The following is a 25,336-nucleotide window of genomic DNA, read 5'->3' on the forward strand; positions in this document are numbered from 1 at the left end:
ATATTTGTCATTATAAATGCTTAAAAACAAAAAAAGGAAGCAGTACATATGTTTTTGTTTTTTACCAGCAGGAATAATGTTGTACATAAAAAATATATGTATATAAATAATATTGAAATCTAAACATAGTCTAATTTATGTATATATACAGCAATAACATAATCACTTAATAATTAAAACATTTAATTGATTCAAATGCATTTCAAAATATAAGAGGGAAAAAAACCCAAATACAATTTTATCACATTGCATAACTTTGGATCAAATGATTTATACAAAATGAATTTAAAAAACTAAATTTTAGATTATGGAATGTTTTCAGTTAAATTTTTTTGAAAAGTATTTATTAAAAAAAAAAGGTTAAAAAAAAAACACTAAGAAAAAACAATCATTATGTACATTTCCAATGGTTACAATATTCACATACAAATTTCTTCTGGTCATCTATTTGTGAAACACTAGTCAGCTTTTCTAGTTAGGATTAAAAAATAGAATTACATTTGTAAATACTGTACACAAAAATGCAGAGATACATAAAGTTATAAAATCTGACAAGGACTCACCTTTTGTTTAAACTAATTTATATATATATATATATATCACCAAGTTTGGTGGAGGAAAGGTGTGGTTGTGGTTGCGACCTTTGGTTCCATGGAAGTTCACAGGATTAAATATATATATTATATATATATTCATGTATTTCATTTTTACAAGCTCTTCATGCTTATAAGGTTACAAAAAAAAGCTAAAAACATTTTGTCATGAGGTAAAGCTCAAAAGTATTTGATTATCCTACTCTCTAATTTCCAATAAAACTTCAGGTTAAATCTGATGAGTTCCCTGTAGCTCACTGAACTAATTATGAAATGTCAACAAAGAAAATGAAATGTCAACAAAAATGTGCAGTTTCTCTGAAATGTTTTGTAGCTGCCTATACATTTGAGCAATAAACATTTTGAAAAATATATCCTTTGTTGTAAATGTAATATACAACAGTAATGGACAAGGTAGTGTAGCCTGGGAGCATAGAGGCCAGATTTATATCCCTCTGAAGATCTGGATTTTCATTGCAAGTTTACTCGAGAGCAGGATGGAATTGTACTACATGACAAGGAAAAAGTTACATGATCTAGTTGGCCATAAAATTAACTACCAAGGGTATTAACTTTCTAAACTGGTATACTTTACAAAGCTTATTTATTAAACTTATTATTAGCACAAGCTAAATAGCTACTTTTAATCAAGTTGTATATTGTAATAAATTGAAGAGAGGCAGTTCAACGAATACAGATGTTTATTCACAGAACATCACAAACACATAATAACAATGTCTGCCATGAGCATAGCTTTTTCATATGTCATATTCGTTCCCTTCTTTAATGTCAACATTTCTTCTCAATCTAGTCCCTTAACAGTGCGCACCTACTGCACTATTTGGATGGCGATGCAAGTGGCATAGTTGTAACAAAATTAATTTCAAAAAGGTATCATATTAGTTAGAAATATATGTGTAGGACACAATTATCTTTTCCTTTGAATGGAACATCTGTAAATTAAAAGAAATTAGCTATTTCTTTAGTTTTTCCAACATGCTCAGGTTGTCCATGCACAAAGTCATGAAATGTCATTAGGAAAGAAATATTTTTCTGTTATTCCTTGCACATAGAGAAACAATTTTAAATCTAGCAGTTTGGCTTGGAAAATGTTTTAGTTCTAATGTTTCTGTATTCTGTTTTGATTTAATAATCTAAATATTATAACTACAAATATTTTTTATTTAATATTCTGCCCTAAAACTTTTTCCACTCCTTAGTATTTTATTTAATGTTTATAATCTTTTCTGGGCATCAATCTATAAGCACACACACAAAAATATTGAAGGATTTTATTTATTCTTCATGTTAATGATTGTTCAATTTTACTTTACACAGATCTAATAATGCTAGCAGAAACAAAATTTGAGTAAATAGCTGTTAGATACTGCAAATTTATTAGTTACATGTTCCAGGTAAAGACAATTGAGTTGCAGCGGACTGCAAACACAATGTAGCCAGATAAATCTGATGCTTTAATTGATTCCACTGACTTTTTCCATTCTTTATATTGTACATTGTTGTAGATATGCCAGGGAAGAAAGACTTCTCATTGCTGGGCTCAGAATTACTTTGAGTAAAGACAATATTTCTGTAAAATAAACAATTAGTGATAAATAAATTTTGAAATGCATATTCACAAAAATATTTTGTAAGGGTAACTTTTTTTTTTAACAACCAAAATGTTAATTTTATTCTTTTTTTCTAATGAAATTTATAAATAAAATCAAATACTTACTTTGAAAATGGTTTGGATGGTAACCCTTGTTGAATTAAGAAAGCTCTTTCTGTTTGCATAATTTGATCATTGTACATCCTTAGTTTCAATGGCCTAAATGGTAAAAAAATATTTATAAATAACAATGTGAAATAAAATCGGTACTATTGAAAGATAATTAGAGCTAAGAATAAAATGTATAATTTTTAAAATGACATAATTTTTTTTTAAAAACAATGCTCTTATAATTCTGAGTGAATCAAACTGTTCTAGTAGACTGGCTAGAAGAAATATTAGTTATCCCTTGTAATATACTATTTTATACTACTTACTTTTTGTTTAATTCCTTTTCTGACAATAAAGTTTTCTCAAAACATATCGTTGCCTCAGTAAAATTTTTAGCTGCAGATATCAATTGATCTGGAAGAAAATTGTCAACAGTCTACTAGTAATGTTTTATTTATTTATGAATCAAACAAATTTATTTATCTTTCTTTTTTGAACTTCAGTAAGGTGTTTGAAATTTAAACTAAATTGAAGTGTATGAAATATTACCATATTGAACATTATTTTGACCCCAAATCTCTTTGTAATTGTGAACCAAATCTGTGATGAAATTTTCCAGAGCAGCTGAGAATCTTGTGACTTTAAATGGCAAAAGAGGGGCATTGGCTAAATAACTTTCAAAGGATGAAATAAAAAATAAAAAATTATTTTAAAAAGAACACATTAAGAGGTTTTTATATTTGGTAGAAGTAATTTAAATAAATAAATGCCTGTTAGGTGATTTTCTATTTGCAAATGATGCTCCTAAGTTAGATCCCAGCCTGCTTCCATCCCCAGTGTTATAGGTTTAGTTTTATCGGGGATTTCCTTTTCAGCGATGCAACTTTAAATAGAACTTTATTTGGATGGAAGTAGGAATTATGGGATATCATGACAGTTAAGTAACGACCCACTCTTATGGCGTAGAAAGACGTGAACTTATTAGGACTGTTCTTGAATATATGTTGGGTGAATGAACCACAATTCAGACATTGAGTGATTAATAAATTATATCAAGTAATCTACATTTTAACATTTACTACTAAAACACCACAACACCTGCAGGAGGTATGAACTATTAATTTCTAACCTTTCATTGCTGAAGAAATATCTTAAACTCATCAAAACAAATAAAACAAAACATCTAACAATTAATTTCATTTAACAATTTAGTCTATGAATACATTTTTTTTATAGTAATGGTTGTTATTATTATTATGTCTATATTTTGCTATGGCTAGCCTAGACTTAAATAAGATTAGATTTTATTGAAGCACATTTTGTAATGATTTAGTAATATGATTAATAAAATCAAAATATTTCATAAAAAATGCAAAGTATGAGGGTGAGAAGCTACTTTCATAATCTTAAAAACACTTATTATTTTTAATAACCTTCTTTCTATTTTGCATTACTATGTAAATAAGAATAATTGATGAAATAACTGTGCACTAATTACACAGATATTTGTCATAAAAAAGACAGAAAAGAAAAATAACACTTACTTTGCTAAGAGAACCCAAAACTGAGTCACTGCTTTTGAATACTTCAATCCTGGATCATTAAAATGCTCATAGGAAAAGTAGTTATCATAAGCAGAATGATGCAAAGGGTAAGTTGTGATAGGATATTTCCTCTGTTGATAAACAAACAATAAACAGTGATAAGTATCATTAGAATATGTTAGTCATTAGAAAAATATTAGCTGAATTACCAAATGTTTTTCTGAGAACATTTTTTAAGACCTACATGATAATGTTAATAATTAATTATATACCAAAATGATGGCTATGTCTTATAATATAAAATCAAAAGTAATGTATTGTAGATGCTTACAAAGTCAAAGTTGAAACTTAAGTCTGCACATGAAACACCAGCACGTTGATAAAATACTTCATGATCACTTCCAGACCATAGTGAGTAGCTTACACTACAATAAACACAAAAAATTGCTTTATAAAAAATAGTAAATGTTTCTTACATACTTTTAATGGCTAGAAATTAAATTTTTACCTAGGTTCTTTTTCATTAGATGAATACAATTTAGACTGTGCCAACCATAGGTCATAAAGAGTGCTGACATTTTTAGTTGGACTGGGAACCTTGTAAACAACAGATTTTTAAAATAGTTTAAGAATTGTTACACATTTTTTAAAATAATTATTACAGCCTATATTTTTAAACTGTACCTTATTATAGTGTAATAACTAAAGGGAGGCAACTCAACAAGGCAACAATGTTTATTCATGGGACATCACAAGTACATAAAACAACATATAAATAGGCTCTCTAGTTCTTCTCTACTGACCTGGTGAGCCACTGTATACATGGCATCCTGTAGCAAGGGACTTGAAACAGCCTTAAGTGAAAAATTTCCTTCAACTAATGAGTGCACATTTAAGTATGCCACAGATCTTTCACTGATTAGTTGCAAATTTTCCTTATAGAGCAGAAAATAAAAAGTTGTAATTTTAAAGCCTGAAATGAACTTAAAAATAGAGTTACTACTTTGAGAATTGATCTTTAGTTGTATGAGACTGCAGCTTTATATAACAGGTAGCCTCCTTCTTTAGCAAACAAAAAATTGACAATGTCAACCATAAAATGTAAATATTCTTTAAAAATATATTTTAAAACTATGCTAGTTTGAAAGAGCAAATTGATTTAAAAGTGTGTACCTCAACCCACTCTGTGGATCCTATGAAACCAAATTCAGAAGCATCCCAGCTGCAAAACATAACTGTTCTTCTGGGCCTGAAACCTGTAACAGTGAAATAATAAGTAACAAAATTTTCTTCAATCTCAAGATTTCAAAAGCATAAGTTATAAAATAGATAAAAAGAAAGAAAAAAGGAACATAATTATTAAATTTTCTTTTTGTTGTGCACTTAGCTTATACCTTTTGCAAGAAGATGGCCAAAAATCTCAACTGCTTGGGATAAGGCTGCATTACCAGACTGTGGATCCACTGTACCATAAACCCAAGCATCATGATGACTTCCTAGTATAATATACCTATCTTTAGAAAAGACAATAAAAAATGTGTTTCAAATATTAAATGTTAAAAGTAAAACATCTCTAGTATAATCTACAATTCTTTGGAGGACCCAGTTTTTCTACTATTACTTTCAAACTATAAATAAAAATCCTACCAGGTTCTTCGCTTCCTTTTATCATGCCAATTACATTTTTAATCACTCGTTTATCTAGATAGTTATTGACTGTCACTTTCACTTCTCTGAAATAAATATGTTTATAGATATTAATAGACAAGTGATTAAATAGCGAATGCAAGACATAAACATGTAAAGAAATAAATTAAACATCCTAATGTTAATTAATAATTAGCTTGTTTTTAAATACTTTTCATTACACAAGTATTTAAAAATAATTTTAAAGTATAAAAAATTTAATTGTTGTGCTCTGCAAGTGTGACTACTGCACATAAAATTGTAAAATAAAAACTTTGGTTCTGCTTACATTTCTGAATTGTTTTCATAACCTGGACCAATTCTGTATTCTATTGGTAGGGCTCCATGCCAGTGTTCAGGTGAAACACTTCCACTTAAATTGCTAATTGGTAATATGAATAACAATAATAATAAGTATATGTTTAATGTAATATTTTGTTTAAAAACATACCAACAGAAATACTATTAACACTTTGGTATATATTCTACTAAAACTGCTGACATTCACAAACCTTAACAATATTAATGCATCACTGTAACTAACAGGTTGGCAAGGAATCTTTGTTAAAGCTCTCTTTGATGGATCAATTGGTAAGTTGTAATCTAAGCATAATATAACAAAAAATTGTTTATTAAATTATTGTTTTGAACTCAATCTAAAATAATTAACTAGATAGGGTAAACTAATCATAAAGACTATTTAGGTACTGACATAATTTAAAATGGTATTTGAATGAAAAAAAAGAAGAGTTTATTCAAAGAAAAAAAGATGATTCACATAGGGGGCTTACTTGTTGAAGGATAGCCAGGTGTGTCAGGATCACCATAGTCATAATTAACTGTATCTCTCTGAATGCCTCCTTTTGGTAACCACCAAGAGTTAGGATAAGCTGATTCTGAGCTTTGCCTTTCAGAGTCTCTATTAACATCAGCAGGATCAGAATAGAGAACAATTGCACTGGCATTGTACTGTTCAGCATTATACACCTACAAAGACGAATTGGCAAAAAGAATATTAAGAAATCCTAAATTTGAACATTTTGATACCATGAAATGAATTAAAAGTAAGAACATCCAAGAATACAGAAACATTCATTCAGTTATTTTGGGTTCTCAGTACAGAGGTAACAACAGGAAATGAAATTTAGCATATGGTTTGACCATTAATAAAAAAAAATAATTATAAACTAAGCTTTAAAAAAGTATATTTTCTCATTTAAATTCCATTTTCTCTCTTTAATTTAGTAAAAAGACATATGCAAATATGCTTACATGCTTGATTACAGTTATTCTTTTTTGTTTACACTTACAAACCACAATAGTCAAGCAAAAAAAAAAGATTTAAAAAAGCACTTTTTTTTCTATATATTATATAAGGTATATGTTACTTGGTATTGAAGTTGATAAGTTTGAAATGGCATGTCAATTAACATTGGAATACTTATCAGTTAGTTTATAGGTAATTATAAATTTTATTTTCCAAGATTATTCAAAAATTCTTTGTTAAACTAACATAAAATTTTTTATCCATATCAAGCACATCAGCAAGAAAGTGATTAATAAATTTAAAATCTGTTTGAATGTCAACCCCACCTAAAGCAGTTTTGCATTGCCTAACAGTATGTTACCTTTTTAGAAGCAGAAATAATCCCATATCTTGCAATAACAATCTTTTTACTCAGATCCATACTTAAGTTTTGTGTCAAATATTGAAAGTCTTCAACTGTTCCATAGTTGACATACACTATACTGCCCTAGGCAAAACAAATGTATAACACATCAGTGCAATCATATTCAATTTCTAAAAAAAATTAATAAAAAACATCTGTTCAATAATTTAATTGAATTTTATTCGAGCTTAAAAGTATAATTAGTTTGATAAACATGAACACCAAATAGTATTAACATTTTGAAAAATTAAGCAAAAAGTTTAATAAATCATCAATTTATTGAATATAAACTGATAAAATTAATGTCATACAAAAAATTTTGCCTTTTAATTCTTCAGGATGTTGGCAGATTTTTGTAAAGTTTATGTCTTTTAACAGCAACATTGTAAAAGTAAAGTTGATGTTATGTTAATATCTTTCAATAGCTACATTGTAATAGTGAAGTTGATATTGTGTTAATATTTTTAATAGCAACATTTAAAAAGTAAAGTTGACATTATGTTCATATTTTTCAATGGCTACATTCTAAAAGTAATGTTGATATTATGTTGCAAAAGCAATAATAAACCCTTTTACTTTTTCAAATAAACATAAGGTAACCATCAGATTTTGGGTAGACTTATGACATTCTAAAATAAAAAAACAACAGCCTCAACAGGGATTTAAACTCAAGACCCTCAGTTTGGCATCCATGAACTTTATCTCTTTGTCCCATGTTTAGTTAGTTAAAATTTTGTCAATAACATAACATACCAGAACAGTTCCAGCAGGAGAAAATGCATTGTAACTTATGAAGCTTTTGTTTTGATCCTCTGTTGTTAATCCTGGCTCAAATGAATTTGATGTGAAAACAATTTTTCCGGTTGTTTTGTTTACTAATTCCACCTTCATTGGGAAAACAAGAATTCATAACTTTGTTTAGAGCATGTTTAGACTGGCATCTTCAGAAAATAATAATTGGAACATGCTGATTAACTTCTCATCAAAAGTCAATTGTTTATAAATTTAAATGATTAGAAAATCATTACTAAAGAATCTAATAACAATAACAAATAACTGAGGTGCTAATAAATGTCCTCTTTATTTTTCTAAAATTTCAACAAAACTACCTTATTTGGATCACTTTGGTTAGGAAATGAAAGTAACACTTTATAAGTAGACAGATGAACATTATCAAGACCACTGGAGGCCCACATGTCTCTGATCATATTAGCCAGCTCAGAACCTGATTCAGTTCCTGCCATTCTTGCTTTTGAACTAAAATTTCTGCATTTTTAATATGGAATTAAAGAAAAAGGTTTTTAAAATATATGTCTGTTAAAAGCTGCAAGAAAATAGTATTGACCCAACAGGTCTATACATATTTTTATTGAATGTTTGAGGGCTAAAATAAGAATCCTTACTTAAGTAGGGTCTGTAAAAAATTGACATCTACATTTTGAATGATAAGTTGTGTTGGATCTAGCCTGAAAAAGATGAAAAACATGCAAAAACAAATGAAACATACTGCCCTTTGAAGCTCGATTTTGATGCACCAATGGTAATTATTTATCTTAAGAGGTATTAAAGTAAAAAGACCTAATATCAGAAATCTATTTTTTTTTTATGTAAATAAATATAAAAATGTAACACTAGATTTCAGTAGCCATACATATGAACCTTATTTATCAAGGGCAAGGACATGAGCAGGATTTGTTGTTGGAGGCCCCATACACATAATAATATTAGTTAATTTAAATTTGAATCTAAAAGTATATAATATTTGTGAAGAAAGAGAGTTAAGTTTCTCTTATTTTCTTACATTCAATATGCCGTCATTATGCGAATTGAGTTCAATTTTTTTTTTTTTACTTTAAAGGGTGAGATCCTAGATCTATATAGGAACCTACACTCGTATAATACGGCCCTGAAGTATTTGAACTGCTCAGTTAATTATAACTCTTATCCATTTTACATAAACGTACTCTATCAAACACTACAGAAACAAATTAAAGCGGACATCTCATCTATTAAACATTATGAAAAACTTACACTTCAGGTTTAGTTGTTGCTGGACTAGGCGCATGCTCACTCTCATGTCCAAAGAATCCAATTAGCATACCCACTAAGAAAAACATGACACCAATGACTGCAGCACCGATAACAAATTTCTTGCTGCCTTTCTTCCGTTTTACCAAAAGTTCGTCACCATTCATTGACTCTATAGAATCAAACCTGTTAAGAAAATTTCAAGTCGATCTTTTTATGTGTTGTGAAATATAATAGACTAAAAAAATGACTACAATTGCAAAGCTCTAGCTAGACATATCTTTAAATAATAGATCTACTACATTTAAATTTAAATCGATTGAAGTATTTTTATAAGTCAGTTGTCTCCCTTTAAAAGTAATGAAACCCCAAACATAGACATATATATATATATATATGTCTATGAACCCAAATTAGTTCTAACGCCTCAATTCCATTATTCTATATATAGATTCTGGAATTAAATCATATAGTCACATTTTTCACATAGTGACATAGATCTAGATCTAGATTGCACTAAATTGTAGACTTGTGTATATTTAAATCTTTAGATCAACATGCAAAGCCCGAGGAACCCTCTAGACTTTCGATATAGACTAAATTGTATGGGCCTCGGCCTTGGTGTAGATCCACTTCAGACTCTGTGTAGCCTAAAGCTTATATCTATTAGATATCCGGGCATCAAGCAGTATCTAAAATTTGTAGATCTTGATCTATGGGCCTATAGTTTCCTTTTTTAGGTAAAATTGTAGGCATTAATTCATAAAATTAGATGAGAATAAAATTAGGGCTGCTACATTTTGGACACAATAGAGACCAATTAACCATAATTAGTGGCTATGGATAATCCGCGTACGTATCACCCTTCCCATTTGAGAAAGTTGTTCATATACGTTCTTAATAAATTGTTGACATTGTGTTTATGTGTATGTGTTTGATTAGTGTTATTTATTAGTATGTAGAGTTATTCCCCTTGGTAAGAAAGTTCATATCACAGTGTTGTGCGTAACCTGTGCTATGAGTGTGTGTTATTAAAGAGTATGATGTACCCAGAGTCTAGTGTTTGACGCCCTGTTAGTGCATTGAATTCAGTGTTCTTTAGCGTAATATCAAACTAACAAGTGTATCATTATTTAAGCTAGAAAGTGGTAGCAGAGCGTGTAAGTAAAAATATTTACTTTCTGGATTCTAGTACGTGATAAGGGCTACAAAAATTGAGATTCCATCCTTTTTGAAAGATATTTCTTATGAATTATATAAGAAAGAACTGCTAGTGTGGAATGAAATCACGGACCTAAAGAAAGAGAAAAGAGCGATAGCCGTAACCCTTTCATTACCACGAGGCAGTGAGTCAAGGATAAGAGAGAAGGTTTTTAAGCAATTAGAGCTGTCGGAGCTCAAGTGTCAGGAAAGTTTCGAGAATCTATTGAATTTTATTGACAATAATTTAGCCAAAGATGACCTGGCTGATGTATTAACAAATTGGATGATTTTGAAGACTTCGGGTAAAGGGAAAATCAATCCATACATGATTTTATCTCAGAGTTTGACACCAAGTATAGGAGATTAGAAAAGAAAAAGATGATGTTATTACCTGAAATTCTGGCCTTCAAGTTACCCAGAAAGGCAAGAATTGCGCAAACTGAGAAGATGCTAGTTCTAACAGGTATGAACTTTGCTCATCGGGAGACGCTGTATGAAGATGCGGAGGATCTATGGCGGCTGGTTACAAGAAACGTAAACCGTTTAGAGGTTTGGTAAGACGAGATAAAGAACAGTTGAAATATATCAGCAAGCTGAAAGTGGAACATCGTGGTAGTAGGAGACTATATAAAGGTGGAATTCAGATTGGACGCCAGAATCAGATAAATGGCACAGGTCATGAGAAAGGCGAAGCTGAAGTAAGACACATTGCTAGATGTCAGGTCGCTCAACGACGTAAGAAAAGTTTCAATCCAGTTGGTCGTGATGGAAATATTTTGAGATGCATATCTTGTAGGTCATATAGACATATTTTGTCTAAATGTCAAGACAGTTGGGAAAATCTGACAGAGAAGCTCAAAGTTGTAGAGCAGGAAGAAGAGACGTGTCTTTTTACTGGAGACCATAGAGAGAAATATTTACAACTAGGTTTTGAGGCTTTTAACGGGCAGTGCACGCTCCAGCATATCTTGTGGATAGACTTGAATGAAAACATAGCGACGAATTTGTTTATGATTATAATGTAGAAACTCAGTTCTGACCTGCTTTTAGATGGTGCATGATTTTTAAAACTGCACGTGTGTGGGTGTGGAACTGCTAGTATAGTTTGGACACTACTTCTTCATGGTGAGGGAGAGAGTTATAAAGCCTACTGTAGCTGACCTTTGTGTGTGTGTGTGTTTGGAGTCTCTATTTTCAGTTCCTGTAACTGTGAGAACTGAACTGCAACAGAGGAGATTGTTAACAGCCCCCCCCCCCCCCCAAGACACAAGGCTTGTTACCCCACTACATTTGATCAAACTGCAGAGCATTGTCAACATTTCTTTACCCCATTATAGTTAATCTTCTTTATGCTGGAAGAAAGTTTTTGGAACCTGAGCGTTTGCCTACACCACCAGCAGAAAGATGACGATCTACATTGTCACTGACTACATCAACGTTACCATCAGAGTATACAGAAACAGTGAAGAAACAAGGTAGCGTCTGACAATACAAGTCTTTTGGTGGGACATCTTACCACCATAGCATCCTAAACATTTTGACTCCATTCATGGCGTCTTTCCAACCCTACATCCATATGATGTTTGGCTCCATGCCTTGTGTTTTACCAACTCCATATCCTCAGGACATTTAATTCTATTCCTAATGCCTTCCAAACTCCATTCCTAGTGTCTCTCCAACCCTATGTCGTCAAGCCTTTTGACTCAATTGTACATGCAGTTTAAAAGGCTGATAGTTTTCAACCTACAGCCTATGTTTGACCCCATACGAATGTACACGAAACGCCATGTGATGATTGACCCAGGCCTGTATCTCCAAGCACCAACTAGGAATGCTGATGAGTTGAGAAAGGAATAAAAAAAAAAGACTGGCTGAAGCAGGAATTCTACTTGTTTTGATTTGTTTTTTTTTTTTTTTTGTAGTAATGTATATAGCATGATCTTTGCTACTATGTCATTTTATAAGATTATTTTTGCTTTCATTTTTATGATGTCAGAAACACGTTTTGGTATTAGAGTTCATTTTTCTTACGTTTTTCTGATATTGCTTTTTGTTTCCATTTTATTCAAATGTTGATTTATTTTTCCTAAATGAACACAAACTGTCCGAATACGTTCTTCAATTAAATTATTTCTCTCTAGAAAACTCCCCTTACCATTTGACATATACCTACAGCTCAAATCTATTCATTTACATGTGTAGGTCTAACATCATATCATCATTTCATTTTATGTTATTGATATTCGACGTAGCCTACACTATTACATTATTGTTATATTATCACAATACACTTAACAATACTGATGTTTAAAGTTACACTCCAATTGTATTAACATGAAACAGAGAGAGAACAACCAGCAGAGACTAATACACAGTGACTACACACTACTGACACACTTCAGAGTAAACCGTGAAATCGTGAACATACTGAACACTAGAACAAGGGAGACTACAAGAAAACAAACAAACACACACACAACATACATAAACATAAATACACATATAAATGTAACATCCTCCGGTGTTTGAGGTTAGTTATATACATAGTCACTGGTTCTTGTGGATTTGACCACTCGGCCTGACCTAGTTGTATAGGTTGTCGACCTATGAGACCTGTCTTCTATATGGCTCTCAGGTCTCTGAGCAGTACTTTCATCTGTGCTGGGTGCATCCACAGGTGCAGGATTGTCGGGCTCGGTCGTACCTGTTGGTGTAGGCGCATTCGTTTCAGCTGGCAGTGGGATTCTTCGTAAGTGAAGTCTATTTCGGCGATAAATTCCTCCGCCCGATTCAACTTCATACGACCGTTGCTGTAACTGACGAGTTATAACTCCCTTTTGCCAACGCTCGTGGCCACGCGACCTTGACTTTAGTCTCACCTCTTCACCCTTAGCAAGGGGAGGTAAATCTTTAGCATGGGAGTTGTAGTAAATCGCCGATCTCCTCTGGTTTTCTTTCAGCGCTTTTCTATGTTGCTGAGGATCCAGAACTTGAGGTTTCAACAGGCTTTTAGCTATAGGCAGCAAGGTTCTGATTCTTCTGTTGAAGAATGCCTGTGATGGGCTAGTACCAGTTTTATTCGGGGTGCTTCTATGATTAAGTAAAGCCATGAACTGATCTTTATTTTTAAGAAATAATGTCTTTACAGTCTTCACTGCTGATTCAGCTTTCCCATTTGATCTGGGATAGTGGGGACTGCTCGTCAAATGGTTGAAACTCCAATCATTGGCGAATTTTGCGAAGCTGTCCGAAGATAGCTGAGGTCCATTGTCAGAGACCACTGTAGATGGGATGCCATATCTAGCGAAATGGGCTTTAAGTTTTCTTATGACAGTTTCTGAACTAGTGTTCTCTAGGCGATCAACTTCACAGAAGTTACTGTAGTAGTCCACACACACAAGATAGTCTTTGCCGTCAAGTGTGAATAGATCAACACCAACCTTTTCCCAGGGGTGTGTGGGAACTTCATGATTCATTAAAGTCTCTTTCTGTTGATTGGGTTGAAAAGCTTGACATATTTCACAAGTTGAAATATAATGCTTTATGTCACCAGTCATTCCTGGCCCTAATAAACTCTCACAAGCTCTTTTTAGACATCCTTCAATGCCTGAGTGTGTAGAGTGAACTTCTCTTTTCATTTCTAGTCGTAGTGACTTGGGCACTACTACTTTTTCACCTTTGAATATAAGCCCCTCTTGAACTGACATTTCGTCTCTGAAATTATAATAAGGCGTTAGTTGATATGGTAGAAGATGCTTGCCTTCTGGCCAACCTTGATTAATTGTGATTAGAAGTTTTTGAAGCGTCCTATCTTTCTCGGTTCCTTCCCTTAAATTGTGTAGTCTTTCTTCCCCAATTGCTAGGAAACTGGCCATATTTATGAGCTCAAACTCCCCTTGACTGTTTGCTGATGACTTGATATGAGCTCTTGAAAGTGTATCGGCCAGATACATTTCTTTTCCCTTTTTATAAATCACAGTTATGTCATAGTTTTGTATACGCAACATCATTCCCTGCAATCTTCGAGGAGCAGCTGAGAGAGGTTTAGACATTATTGCTTCAAGAGGTTTGTGGTCACTTTCAATGGTTATATGTCGACCAAATGTGTATTGGTGGAACTTATCCAGAGCAAATACAATTGCTAGCATTTCTTTCTCGATCTGTGCATATCTAGTTTCAGTATCAGTCAAAGATCGACTTGCGTAAGCTATGGGTTTACTTTCCTGCATTAAGACAGCGCCAAGGCCATTTTGACTGGAATCACACTGTATGGTCAATTCTTTAAGTGGATTGTAGAATGCTAGCACAGGAGCTTGAGTCACCATAGATTGTATGTCACAGAATGCACTGTCATGTTTTCTCGACCATGACCAAGGGATGTCTGTATGAAGTAGCTGCCAAATTGGTTCAATGACGTCGGATACTTGGGTAGGAATTTAGCAAGATAGTTCACAAACCCACAAAAGTGCCGAACTTCCTCGACGTTTGTTGGTTTGTTCATTTCTTTAACAGCCTTTACCTTTTCAGGATCAATCTTTAAACCATCACTTGTAATTAGATGTCCCAGAAATGTAATTTCTTTCATTTTAATCTCAGCTTTTTCTTTGTTCAGTTTAATTCCCACAGAGCGACATCTCTCAAATAATGCTGTAATATTCTTGTCATGGTCATGGGAAGCTGTTTCCCATGTGTCTCCGGAACCATAAACTATAATATCATCAGCTACACCAATCACACCTTCAAGACCTTCAAGAGCAGCATTTAAGTGTTTCTGAAACAGTTCTGAGCTCACAAATGTTCCAAATGGTAATCTTCTCCACTTGTAGCGTCCAAAGGGTGTCTGAAAAGTTGTGAGCAAACTCGATGCTTCATCCAGATGCACATGCCAATAGGCATTTGCAAGGTCCAGTTTTGAAAACATTTTGCGTTTGATAATCTAGGAAGCAAGTCTTCCATTACTGGAAGGGGAAAACGTTCTCTTTTAAGTGCCTTGTTGAGAGGACGAGGATCTAAACAGATACGGAGTTTCCCAGATTTTTTAGTTGCAATCACCATTCGACTGACCCAGTCAGTCAGGCTCAATGATTTCTTTTTCTGTTCGCAGTTCTAACTCAGACTTGACTTTAGCCTGCATAGCTAAAGGTACACTACCAGATGGACATGTCACTGGTGTTATGTCAGGATTCACTTCTAAGTGTACAACACCGGGTAATTCACCTTGCTGATCATCAAATACATCAAAGAACTGTTCAACTATTTTTGTCGATAACCTTGGTAGAGGCTTAACACTTTCAACCTTATCAACACTTTCAAAAGTATGATAGATTATTGTAATTAGTCCCATTTTTTCTGACGTTTTCTTCCCTAATAGGGGAGTTAAGTCATCTTTTACAACCACGAAATCAACACGATATCTCTTGTTGGTCCTTGGATTTTGTACTAAGAGTTGTACCTTTCCAATAGGTATAGGCTTTGAGTGGGACAGATTTGTTCAGATTTAATAAGCTTCTTAGGGATGACATTAACGCTGGCACCCGAGTCAATCTGACATACAATCTTCTCACCAGCTATGATCATTTCAGCTTTTATGATCTTATTGTTTGGTCCACCTTGTACAGCAAGCACAGCCTCATCATTAGAAGATAATGAATAACAATCATCTCTGTCCTCCTGTACACATTGCAGTTTCTTTTGGTTGCATTAAATGCCGAAATGATTTTTTTGTTTACAGATATTACAAGTTTTACCCCAAGCAGGACACAGTTCCTTTTTAAATGGGTGATTTTGTCCACAAAATTTACATTTGCGCTGTTTATGAGCAGCATTCTGTTGTAGAATATTTGTGCGAGACGAAACAGCGAACGCCTCATCCTGAGGTGGTGATGCATCAGATGTACCTGTCTCTAGTACCTTTAGTTGCAAGTCAGCAGCTTCATTTGCCTTGCAGATTTCTATACAAGTCTTGAGTGTTAGTTTATGTTCTTGTAAGAGTTCTTTCTTTGTCCTTGTGTCTCTGATGCCAACTACCATTCGGTCTCTTATTAATGACTCTTCCATATGGTCGCAAAAATTGCATGTTTTAGCGAGTGTGCGTAGAGCTAGTAAGTATTCCTCGACGGTTTCTTGTGGCTTCTGCTGTCTGTTGTTAAAAACATATCTTTCATAAGTTTCATTTTTTAAACCTATGAAGTGCTCATCAAATGCACATATTATGTCTTGAACATTGTGCTTTGGTTTAAAGGTGATACTGTTGTATACTACCAATGCCTCTGGGCCGACAGTGTGCAAGAACAGTGCTTTGGCATACTCTTCATCTATTTCGTTTATTCTCTCTATAGTGCAATAGTTCAGCCACATTTGCTTGAAAAGCTTCCATTCCTCACACCCTTTCTTCACATTTAAAGGAGGTGGAGGGTTAATTCTTGGTTTAAAGTTAGTTTTACTTACAGTTTCCATTTTAGAACTTTTAGAAAGCTGCCACCATGTTATATTATCACAATACACTTAACAATAATGATGTTTAAAGTTACACTCCAATTTTATTAACATGAAACAGAGAGAGAACAACCAGCAGAGACTAATACACAGTGACTACACACTACTGACACACTTCAGAGTAAACCGTGAAATCGTGAACATACTGAACACTAGAACAAGGGAGACTACAAGAAAACAAACAAACACACACACAACATACATAAACATAAATACACATATAAATGTAACAATTATATAAATAAAATGTATTACTTTGATTAGTTAAAATTTGCTGTACAAGTTTTATTGAATGTATTGCTAAGACAACTCTGTACATACTAGACAATGTTAGGGCCTACATATCTTGTTTAAAGTTGACATTTTGGTTACGCTTTATTCTCACTCTATATATTGTCCTTGATGTATGTTTGAGAAGATTGAATTGTATATGGCAGACAAGGACTCGTGCATGGTTTATATGTTTTAGTTTAAATTATGTCATGAGGTTGTCAGAGGTACTATTATCTATTTGTTTCCTTATGAATTTTTTTTTACTCATTTTGCTTAGCCCTCAGTAGAAAATGAAAGAGAGACAGAATGAATGACTGAAAGAATGAATAAAAGAATGAAAGAAAGAAAGAAAAAAAAGTTTTCTTAAGTTGAGGGGTCCAAACAGAGGCTACATGTTCGAATAGCCTATATTGGTCTAACAAAGATGAAATATATTGCATTTTAGTTGTTTTTTTAATGTTCTTGTTTGTTTTATAAAATATCCTTTTAATAAACCTCAATGCTTTTTATTTTTAAGGCTTGGTCTTACATTCTGTTCTTATCAATGGATGTGCGTAGGTTTGGCGGGGGACCTTACATAAACCCCACATTGTAGCCTACTAATTAAGTCTAGATCTATAATAACACATTAGTCAAATTACTTACCCGCGCATCATCTTGCCAAGTAGGCCTATTTCACTTCTAGATAAGTCAAAAATGAGATGCCGATATTATAGAGTAAGGTATAGGCCTACACAAGAAAAACAAACAAACATGAAATGACATATTTGCGCGCTTATCTCGACATAAAAACATATTCTCTGTGTAAGAATTTAGATCTACAGAAAGTCATATTCTTATAGGCCTACACATTGGTTATATAGTCAATAGCCAAATAAGTCTTTTGTAACAGTGTGCTTTTTCGCTAATGAAGTTCGATGCGCAGGTGAACTACTATAGGCCTATAATTAATAGTCTGAATCTTGCACGAAGTAACTTCTGCTTTTCAGATACGATAACACAAGAAAAAAGTGATTCAGCTGATAGGTTAAGATTTGGCAAACCCCTCCTCCCTTTTCTTTAGTTGATACAATGAACCAGACCCACTCTTCATATTGTTTTCTGCTTGTTTGTATCTAAATCATCAATGGATTTGTAACAGCGACACACAAAACACAACCCATGCTGAACTTTCGTTAGAAGTCCTCTTCTTTCTATTAGCCTAGCTACATTTAGATAAGATACAGACTATGTCAGCCTGATCGTGTGGTCTGCGTTCGGAACCATCAATCGTCCAGTTGGTTTCGGGTTCAAACCCTCACTGCCATCTCCTGTCTTGGTGTAGGAGGTTTGGAATAGGACTTCATTTCCGAAGGAACAACTGAAAACTGTCAAGTTACAGTCAATGTTAAATGCTCTTTATGTTTCCAAGCAACGCTACATTTGGTTCAGAAATTGACAAATAGACTCACCCCTTTCTCCCTCAAATGAGTCTCAAAATTATGAAATATTGGATGCCAATTGTAAGACATGCGGCTAAAATGCTTAAACACGCGCAAACCAAATAAAAATAAATGACATAAATTGTTATAGGCTTCTTATTTCTTAAAATAAAGTAGCTTATGTTCCGTTTTACTTGCTCTCTAAATTAAAAAAAAAAATATATCAAACCTACGAGACTACACTAACAGTATTTATACCTATATAGATACAGAACACCAAGATATAATAACACTTATTAAACAAGCTTTGTGATTAAAATTGAATGTGATCTGCGTGCTGTTATGGCGCTTATATAAGACCGTCGATGCACGCCTACTCACACCCTCACCCTGAACCATATACTATCGATCCATCCAATTTCCTAGGAACAAATACTCTCAAGGCAGACAAGAGATTTCAACTCCATATACTTGATTTATACACCAGCAGGACATCCACCAAATACAAATTTTTCTCCCTCTCAATACATGCAACCTCAAAGCATATTTGTATTACAAAAATGATTCAACGAAATGATGTTGATTTCTATTTTTGTTAAACATTACAAAATCATATTTATATAGATCTAGAAACAGAATCTGTAAACGCTATTCGCAAGGAGCCCTCTCCAGCTCAATGTCTTTCTTATCTAAATAGATAGTCAGCAAAAGTAGTGAACGCGTATTCAGAACTATGATTCAACTTCCACACGGTATTTCTTGAGTCTAATAAACTACTCAGATATATTCAGAAGCAGACACGAATTAAGCCTAAATGAAACAAAAACAATGTAAAAATACACATTTTTTCTAAATCATGTAGTAGAGTTCGATTCTTGCTCACCATTAAAGACCTTTGCCTGCTGACTCACGTCTATAAGGAACAGGTAAACACATGATATGAGAACTCGTGACGCCGAGACCAAACAAGACTAGTTCACAAATCAATACCGTTACGTCCTACTTTATCGTCTCTGGCATCGGTTTGAGAAGTTCCAACAATGGCGCGTGGGTCGATAATTAACTGCTGAGCTTTATTGCTAGGAAACAGGAGGGAGGGAGGGGAAACAAAATCATAACCAACATATAATGCCTAGGCCTATACACAGTTTAGATAAACGTTTTTTTTTTTTGGGGGGGGGGGGGGAAAGAATAGCTCTTGTTAATAGTTTTGACACTGTATTTATTATTTTAACTCATAGAAGCGTATTGATTATAATGTCCATAAACTGAATGTGGACATAAAGGACCCAAAGAGGACTACTTTAATCAGACTCTTGGAAACTTACCCCATCTGGCTGTTTGAACAAACAAACTTCTATCTGGGAAAGGTTCAAGCAGATGTACATTTTTACATCCCTGTTACAGATGACTAGTAACCCAAGACGCTCAGGTCAGAAGCGAGGCCAAAGACCGAGCTCATAACTGGCGTCCTCTTCTCTCCAGAAGCACGTAGGCCCTTACATTAGAGTAAAATGATAATCTGCCTAACAGCATCAGAAAAGAAATCGCCCCCTCCCGCAATATACGTAATTACTATTCTCAAACTTATTTGAGTAGAAGGAACGCATTCACCTGGTGCCTTACATCGCGCACTTTTTTTTTTCAAGAAAAAACAACAGGCATACAGTATTTAGTGACAGAAGACCGATAGACCTATCTTTCTTAATTTTACAAAAAGTTTTATCCCCAACTGAAACACTTGCTGAAATATGCCACTCATGAGAAACTTGGATAGATTTAGGGTAGGGCCTACTTAAACATTTAATGTTTTTCTTTTGTGTGTATCAAATAAAACAACAATTAGTTATTTAATATTTTAATTTAGGGGCCTATACAGCGCAGTTAACATCAAGTAGATTCAAGACGCCACGACCACATAACAAACCTAAACACGAGAGCTGAAATGGCAAACTAATCTAAATAGGTCTCACTTCTTAAACGTAGTGAAGCATGAAGTTTTTCTGAGCTAATTTGGTAGGCGAGTTCCAAACAACTGGTATATTTTAGGAAATAGCTCGCTAACAGTGACATTTAGGGGATAAACGCGGTACAAATAAAAGCACTGATGGACATGATCAGCCGACTAACGTAGAATAGTATTTCTTTGTCGTATATGCACGGATATTGAATTGTGAAGAATTGTGGGAGTATAAGTCCTGAGTGGCTTCAAGTTCAGTGGTATAAAATACGAATAGCTTTTTTTTTTTTGTTTGTTTTAAAGAAAGAGCAAGAGATGGAAGGTTTAATGACAATCTAGATATATATAAAAAAAATGTGAAAGATGGAATCATACACCAACATCTGCAATCCTATTTTTTTTTTAATGTGTTCAGTCTTTTACCATTGTCATGAACATATTTCACCCCTCCCACAGCTTTGCACACATTCTGACAAGTATCTTTGCCTGTTTTCAAAGTACACTTTTGGAATGTAAAAAAAAAAAGGTATATTTTGGAATTATTCATTTTAGATTATTATAATTTTTACTTACTGTTTGCATATTTATGTATCAAGATATCTAAAGTGATTCCTGCAAAATAACGATAACACTAAAACAAAAACAACAAGATTACAAAGAGAGTTTGTGTTACCACAAAAACTCAGAGGCGGCCCCCGTGGGAATGATCCCTGTCGGATCCGCATATTCGCAGGTCGACTGAGGATGGCATCGAGCAGGGTATGAAACCGAGACAGTAGAGATAATCAGTCCTGCGCACTAACCGCACGACCACGCATTGCTCTTAATCTAATGACAAACTGGTTACAAACTAATAGCCTTCTATTGATAATATATACCTACACATTACGGAATGACAACTACCGGATATGTACAATATGTCAGAAGAGCGATTTTAGATAATCTTTTGGTATTGTGCATTTGTATTTAAATGGAACTAGAATAAAGATGTAGATCTACCTAAATAAAAGTACTAATTTAGCACTCTCAATATCTATATCTACGATACCTAGATCTAAATTATATATTTGGGATAATGTAGATGTAATTAAGATAAGATTTATATTTAAAAAAAACTAGATAATCAATGAATAGGCTAATATTAAAATAGTACATTAGTTTTATAACATTGCAATATTGACATATTTCTTCTTCTTCATCGTTCTCATTGTTATGTTGGAGTGTTCATATGACTAGACCAATTCATGAGATGAACTGCGCAGTGGTTTCCAAATCAGGGGGCTCAGCTCTCCATATAGTTTTCTTTCTATTTGGGTGATTTGGGGCCAATGTCTTATACTGGCCTCTTGGAGGACGTGGTCGGCATTTTCTGGTGATACTCCACATGGGCAGATTTCACTGGTTTCAATTTTGAGTTTCCAGTACATGTGTTGTCGCAGTCTGTTGTGTCCGGTCCTGAGTGTAAAAAAATAAATAAATCTAGATCTAGTGTAAAAAAAAAATCTAGATTTAGTGTAAAAAATCTAGATTAGATCTAAATCTAACTATTATGTATTTTTAAAATGCGAGTCACATTACAAGGTTTAATCATTTAATAAACAATATCAGGTGACCGAGCCTCGCTCGGATGAATAATTTGTTAAGGAAGGATATATACCCGAAGTCATTTTGGAAATATTGTTGTAATTAAGAAAATGAACGATCGGATAAAGACTACTAATCTGAAGAGTTGATTTAGTGTTCTGTTAGTTCTAAATGTAATTGTACATGGCGATTAAATGTAAAGTCTCTTAAGTCCTCCTACAGTCTAGACAAACCATAGCTCACGTCCGTCTTATAGTTTTACAATCCATAATTTGCATAAAACTATTGTAGGCCTACTATTATTGGCTTGGAAAAAAGTCTTTGCAGTGTAACTTCTCAGATGATTATTTCAGACATTTAATTATGGAATTAGTATATTCATTATGGCTTTAGTACGAAACATCAAGTGACGCAAATCTCTACGTTATAGGGTAAAACAGGCACTTTGTGACAAAGTAAAATGGCACATTTTTTTTTTAATAGACTTAAATCATTGCATTAGTATCCTTAAGAAACGTTTCCGTGGGGCACCCCTGTAACGCCGAACAATATGTTCGTCCCCCATACGGGATACGTGCCCTGCCCAGCCTGACTGTCGGACTATAAGAAGTTCATACCGGCTTTTGCCATCCATCCATCCTAGTGGTGCTACACCCCGTGGAGGGATATGGCCTGCTTTTACACATTCAGATCTCTCCTGGGCATTCCGTCTCCACGCCCTAACCCCAAGCTTTTTACCGAGGTTTAGAGTTAAATTAAAAGAGGGTGCAGCTTGCGCAAAATCGTTGACCGATGGCTAGATATCATGTTTAGTGTGAGCAAGTAAAGCGTAGAGAAGCTGTGTTATGACCATTTCCTTTGTTTTTGGTATGGGACAGTAGACACCGAAGCATGAACACATATAATAATTCACCAGCAAAAAAATAATAATAATAAGGTTTGTCTTCTAGTCCGAAGATTAATGAGGATTGCAGTATTTCCCGTTGCTACGCAGCCCCAGCTGTGACTTACATATTTTGCCACCTCCAGGGCAAGCATAACCATTGTCCGCCGATGGTCGATTAAGACAGAGTAGTATCCTGTATGGGTGACGAATCTCAGACGAACGCATGCCAAAGGCAGTCTTTTTTTTTTTTTTGTGAGTTAAAAAAGTGGTCGACGTAACACCGAAACGCTTAAAAGACCTGCTTAGGCGCCAACTTGCCTTAGCTTACATAGAAGAGAGCACCTGGTTGCATGCGGCCTCAGAACGAGACAGCTGGAGGTCACCAGCAAAATAAACAACAAAGTAAAAGGTATCTACACCGCTCTAAGCAATTAAAGTGTAAACAATTTATTAAGCACTTCAATCACAATAACTAAACTTACATTTGTACATTTAATTTCATTACTTCTCTTTTATATTTCTATAATAAATCAATCTACAGTAAGATGGTGCGCAATTGTTTAATTAGGTCTATTGATTCTTTAAAACTCGTTCTTGTTTGCAAAGAAATATTTTAGTGTACTGCACTGCTGTAAGCCTAGTGACGTAAGAAGCGTTTTTCCCGTTCACGTCATGGAAAATTTTCATTCATAAAAGATTCTAGCCAAAATTAATTTTTCGATAATGAGGCATTTTTAAACCGATTTAACGGTCGAACTCGAGTTTTCCCGATGTGGCCAATGAGTTGAGAATTTTTTTCTCACTATTATGCACATACCGTGAAATTTTAAAGAAAATCGTTAGAGCCGTTTTCGAAATAAAATTTATATATATATATATATATATATATATATATATATATATATATATATATATATATATATATATATATATATATATAAATATATATACATACATACAAGAATTGCTCGCTTAAGAGTATAGGATTACTATACCGAGTTATTTTAGATTTTCATTTAAAGAATTTATTCCATATGACGTCAAATGAAAAAAATTCACTACGTCACACACCCTATTATAGTTAGACTAAAAAATGTCATCTATACGAGCAGCTTGTTGAGTGTTCATAGACATTGGTGCACTGAGTGAGATCTTTTAAATTAACATTTCATTTAAAGAATTAACTCCATATGACGTCAAAGGAAAAATAATTCCATTACGTCACACACCCTAGTTAGACTAAAAAAATGTCTTTTATACGAGCAGCTTCTCAAGGGTTCATAGACATTGGTGCACCGAGTGAGATCTTTTAGCATTTCATTTAAAGAATTAACTCCATATGACGTCAAAGGAAAAAAAATCCATTACGTCACACGTCCTAGTTAGACTAAAAATCCTATACTCTTAAGCGAGCAATTCTTGTATGTATGTATGTATATATATTTATATTTAATATCAGGTGACCGAGCCTCGCTCGGATGAATAATTTGTTAAGGAAGGATATATACCCGAAGTCATTTTGAGAATATTTTTGTACCAGGTGGCCGAACCTCGCTCTGTTAAATAATTTCGGAAGGTTATATACCCGAAGTCATTTTGGGAATATTCTTGTAATTACGAAAATGAACGATCGGATAAAGACTACTAATCTGAAGAGTTGTTTTAGTGTTCTGTTAGTTCTAATTGTAGGCCTAATTGTACATGTCGATTAAATATAAAGTCTTTTAAGTCCTCTTACAGTCTAGACAAACTACAGCTCACGTCCGTCTTATAGTTTTACAATCCATCTTTTGCGTAAAACTATTGTAGGCTTACTATTATTGGCTTGGAAGAAAGTCTTTGCAATGTAACTTCTCTACGTTATAGGGTAAAACATGCACTTAGTGACACAGTAAAATGGCGCATTTTTTCTTATTAAACTTAAATCATGGCATTAGTTTTCTAAAGAAACGTTTCCGTGGGGCACCTCTGTTACGCCAAACAATATGCTCGTTACCCATACGGGTTACGTGCCCTGCCCAGCCTGACTGTCGGACTATAGGAAGTTCATACCGGCTTTTGCCATCCATCCATCCTAGTGGTGCTATGGCCTGCTTTTACACATCCATCCATTCAGATCTCTCCTGGCCCTAACTCCAAGCTTTTTACCGAGGTTTATAGTTAAATCAAAAGAGGCTGCAGTGTACGCAAACTCGTTGACCGCTAGATGGATATCATGTTTAGTGTGAGCAAGTAAGGCGTAGAGAAGCTGTGTTATGACCATTTCCTTT

The 25,336-nt window shown here is 33.8% G+C and overlaps 1 protein-coding gene across 5 annotated transcripts; it reads right to left on the minus strand.

Annotated features, from left to right (window-relative positions):
• Positions 1-47: 47 nt before the first annotated feature.
• LOC106066523 (putative N-acetylated-alpha-linked acidic dipeptidase) lies at positions 48-20,875 on the minus strand. 5 transcript variants are annotated; one of them, XM_013225583.2, is made up of 21 exons: positions 19,965-20,875; positions 17,861-17,945; positions 9,248-9,430; positions 8,620-8,682; positions 8,326-8,482; positions 7,970-8,101; positions 7,175-7,300; positions 6,338-6,533; positions 6,059-6,149; positions 5,836-5,928; positions 5,508-5,593; positions 5,255-5,374; positions 5,034-5,116; positions 4,664-4,795; positions 4,369-4,457; positions 4,192-4,285; positions 3,861-3,991; positions 2,866-2,990; positions 2,643-2,730; positions 2,332-2,424; positions 48-2,184 (listed from the first exon to the last, which is right to left on the minus strand). In XM_013225583.2, the coding sequence occupies exons 2-21, from the start codon at positions 17,869-17,871 to the stop codon at positions 1,992-1,994; spliced, it is 2,286 nt and encodes a 761-aa protein (XP_013081037.2). In that variant the 5' UTR covers positions 17,872-17,945; positions 19,965-20,875; the 3' UTR covers positions 48-1,991. The 5 variants fall into 5 exon arrangements, with proteins under 5 accessions (XP_013081037.2, XP_055861557.1, XP_013081036.2 ...); XM_056005582.1 differs by lacking the exon at positions 19,965-20,875 and adding an exon at positions 19,520-19,760 and having other exon boundaries at positions 17,861-17,896; XM_013225582.2 differs by lacking the exon at positions 19,965-20,875 and adding an exon at positions 19,520-19,759.
• Positions 20,876-25,336: the final 4,461 nt, after the last annotated feature.

This window comes from Biomphalaria glabrata, chromosome 1 (assembly GCF_947242115.1).
Source record: "Biomphalaria glabrata chromosome 1, xgBioGlab47.1, whole genome shotgun sequence".
In the NCBI taxonomy this organism is placed as follows: domain Eukaryota; kingdom Metazoa; phylum Mollusca; class Gastropoda; family Planorbidae; genus Biomphalaria; species Biomphalaria glabrata.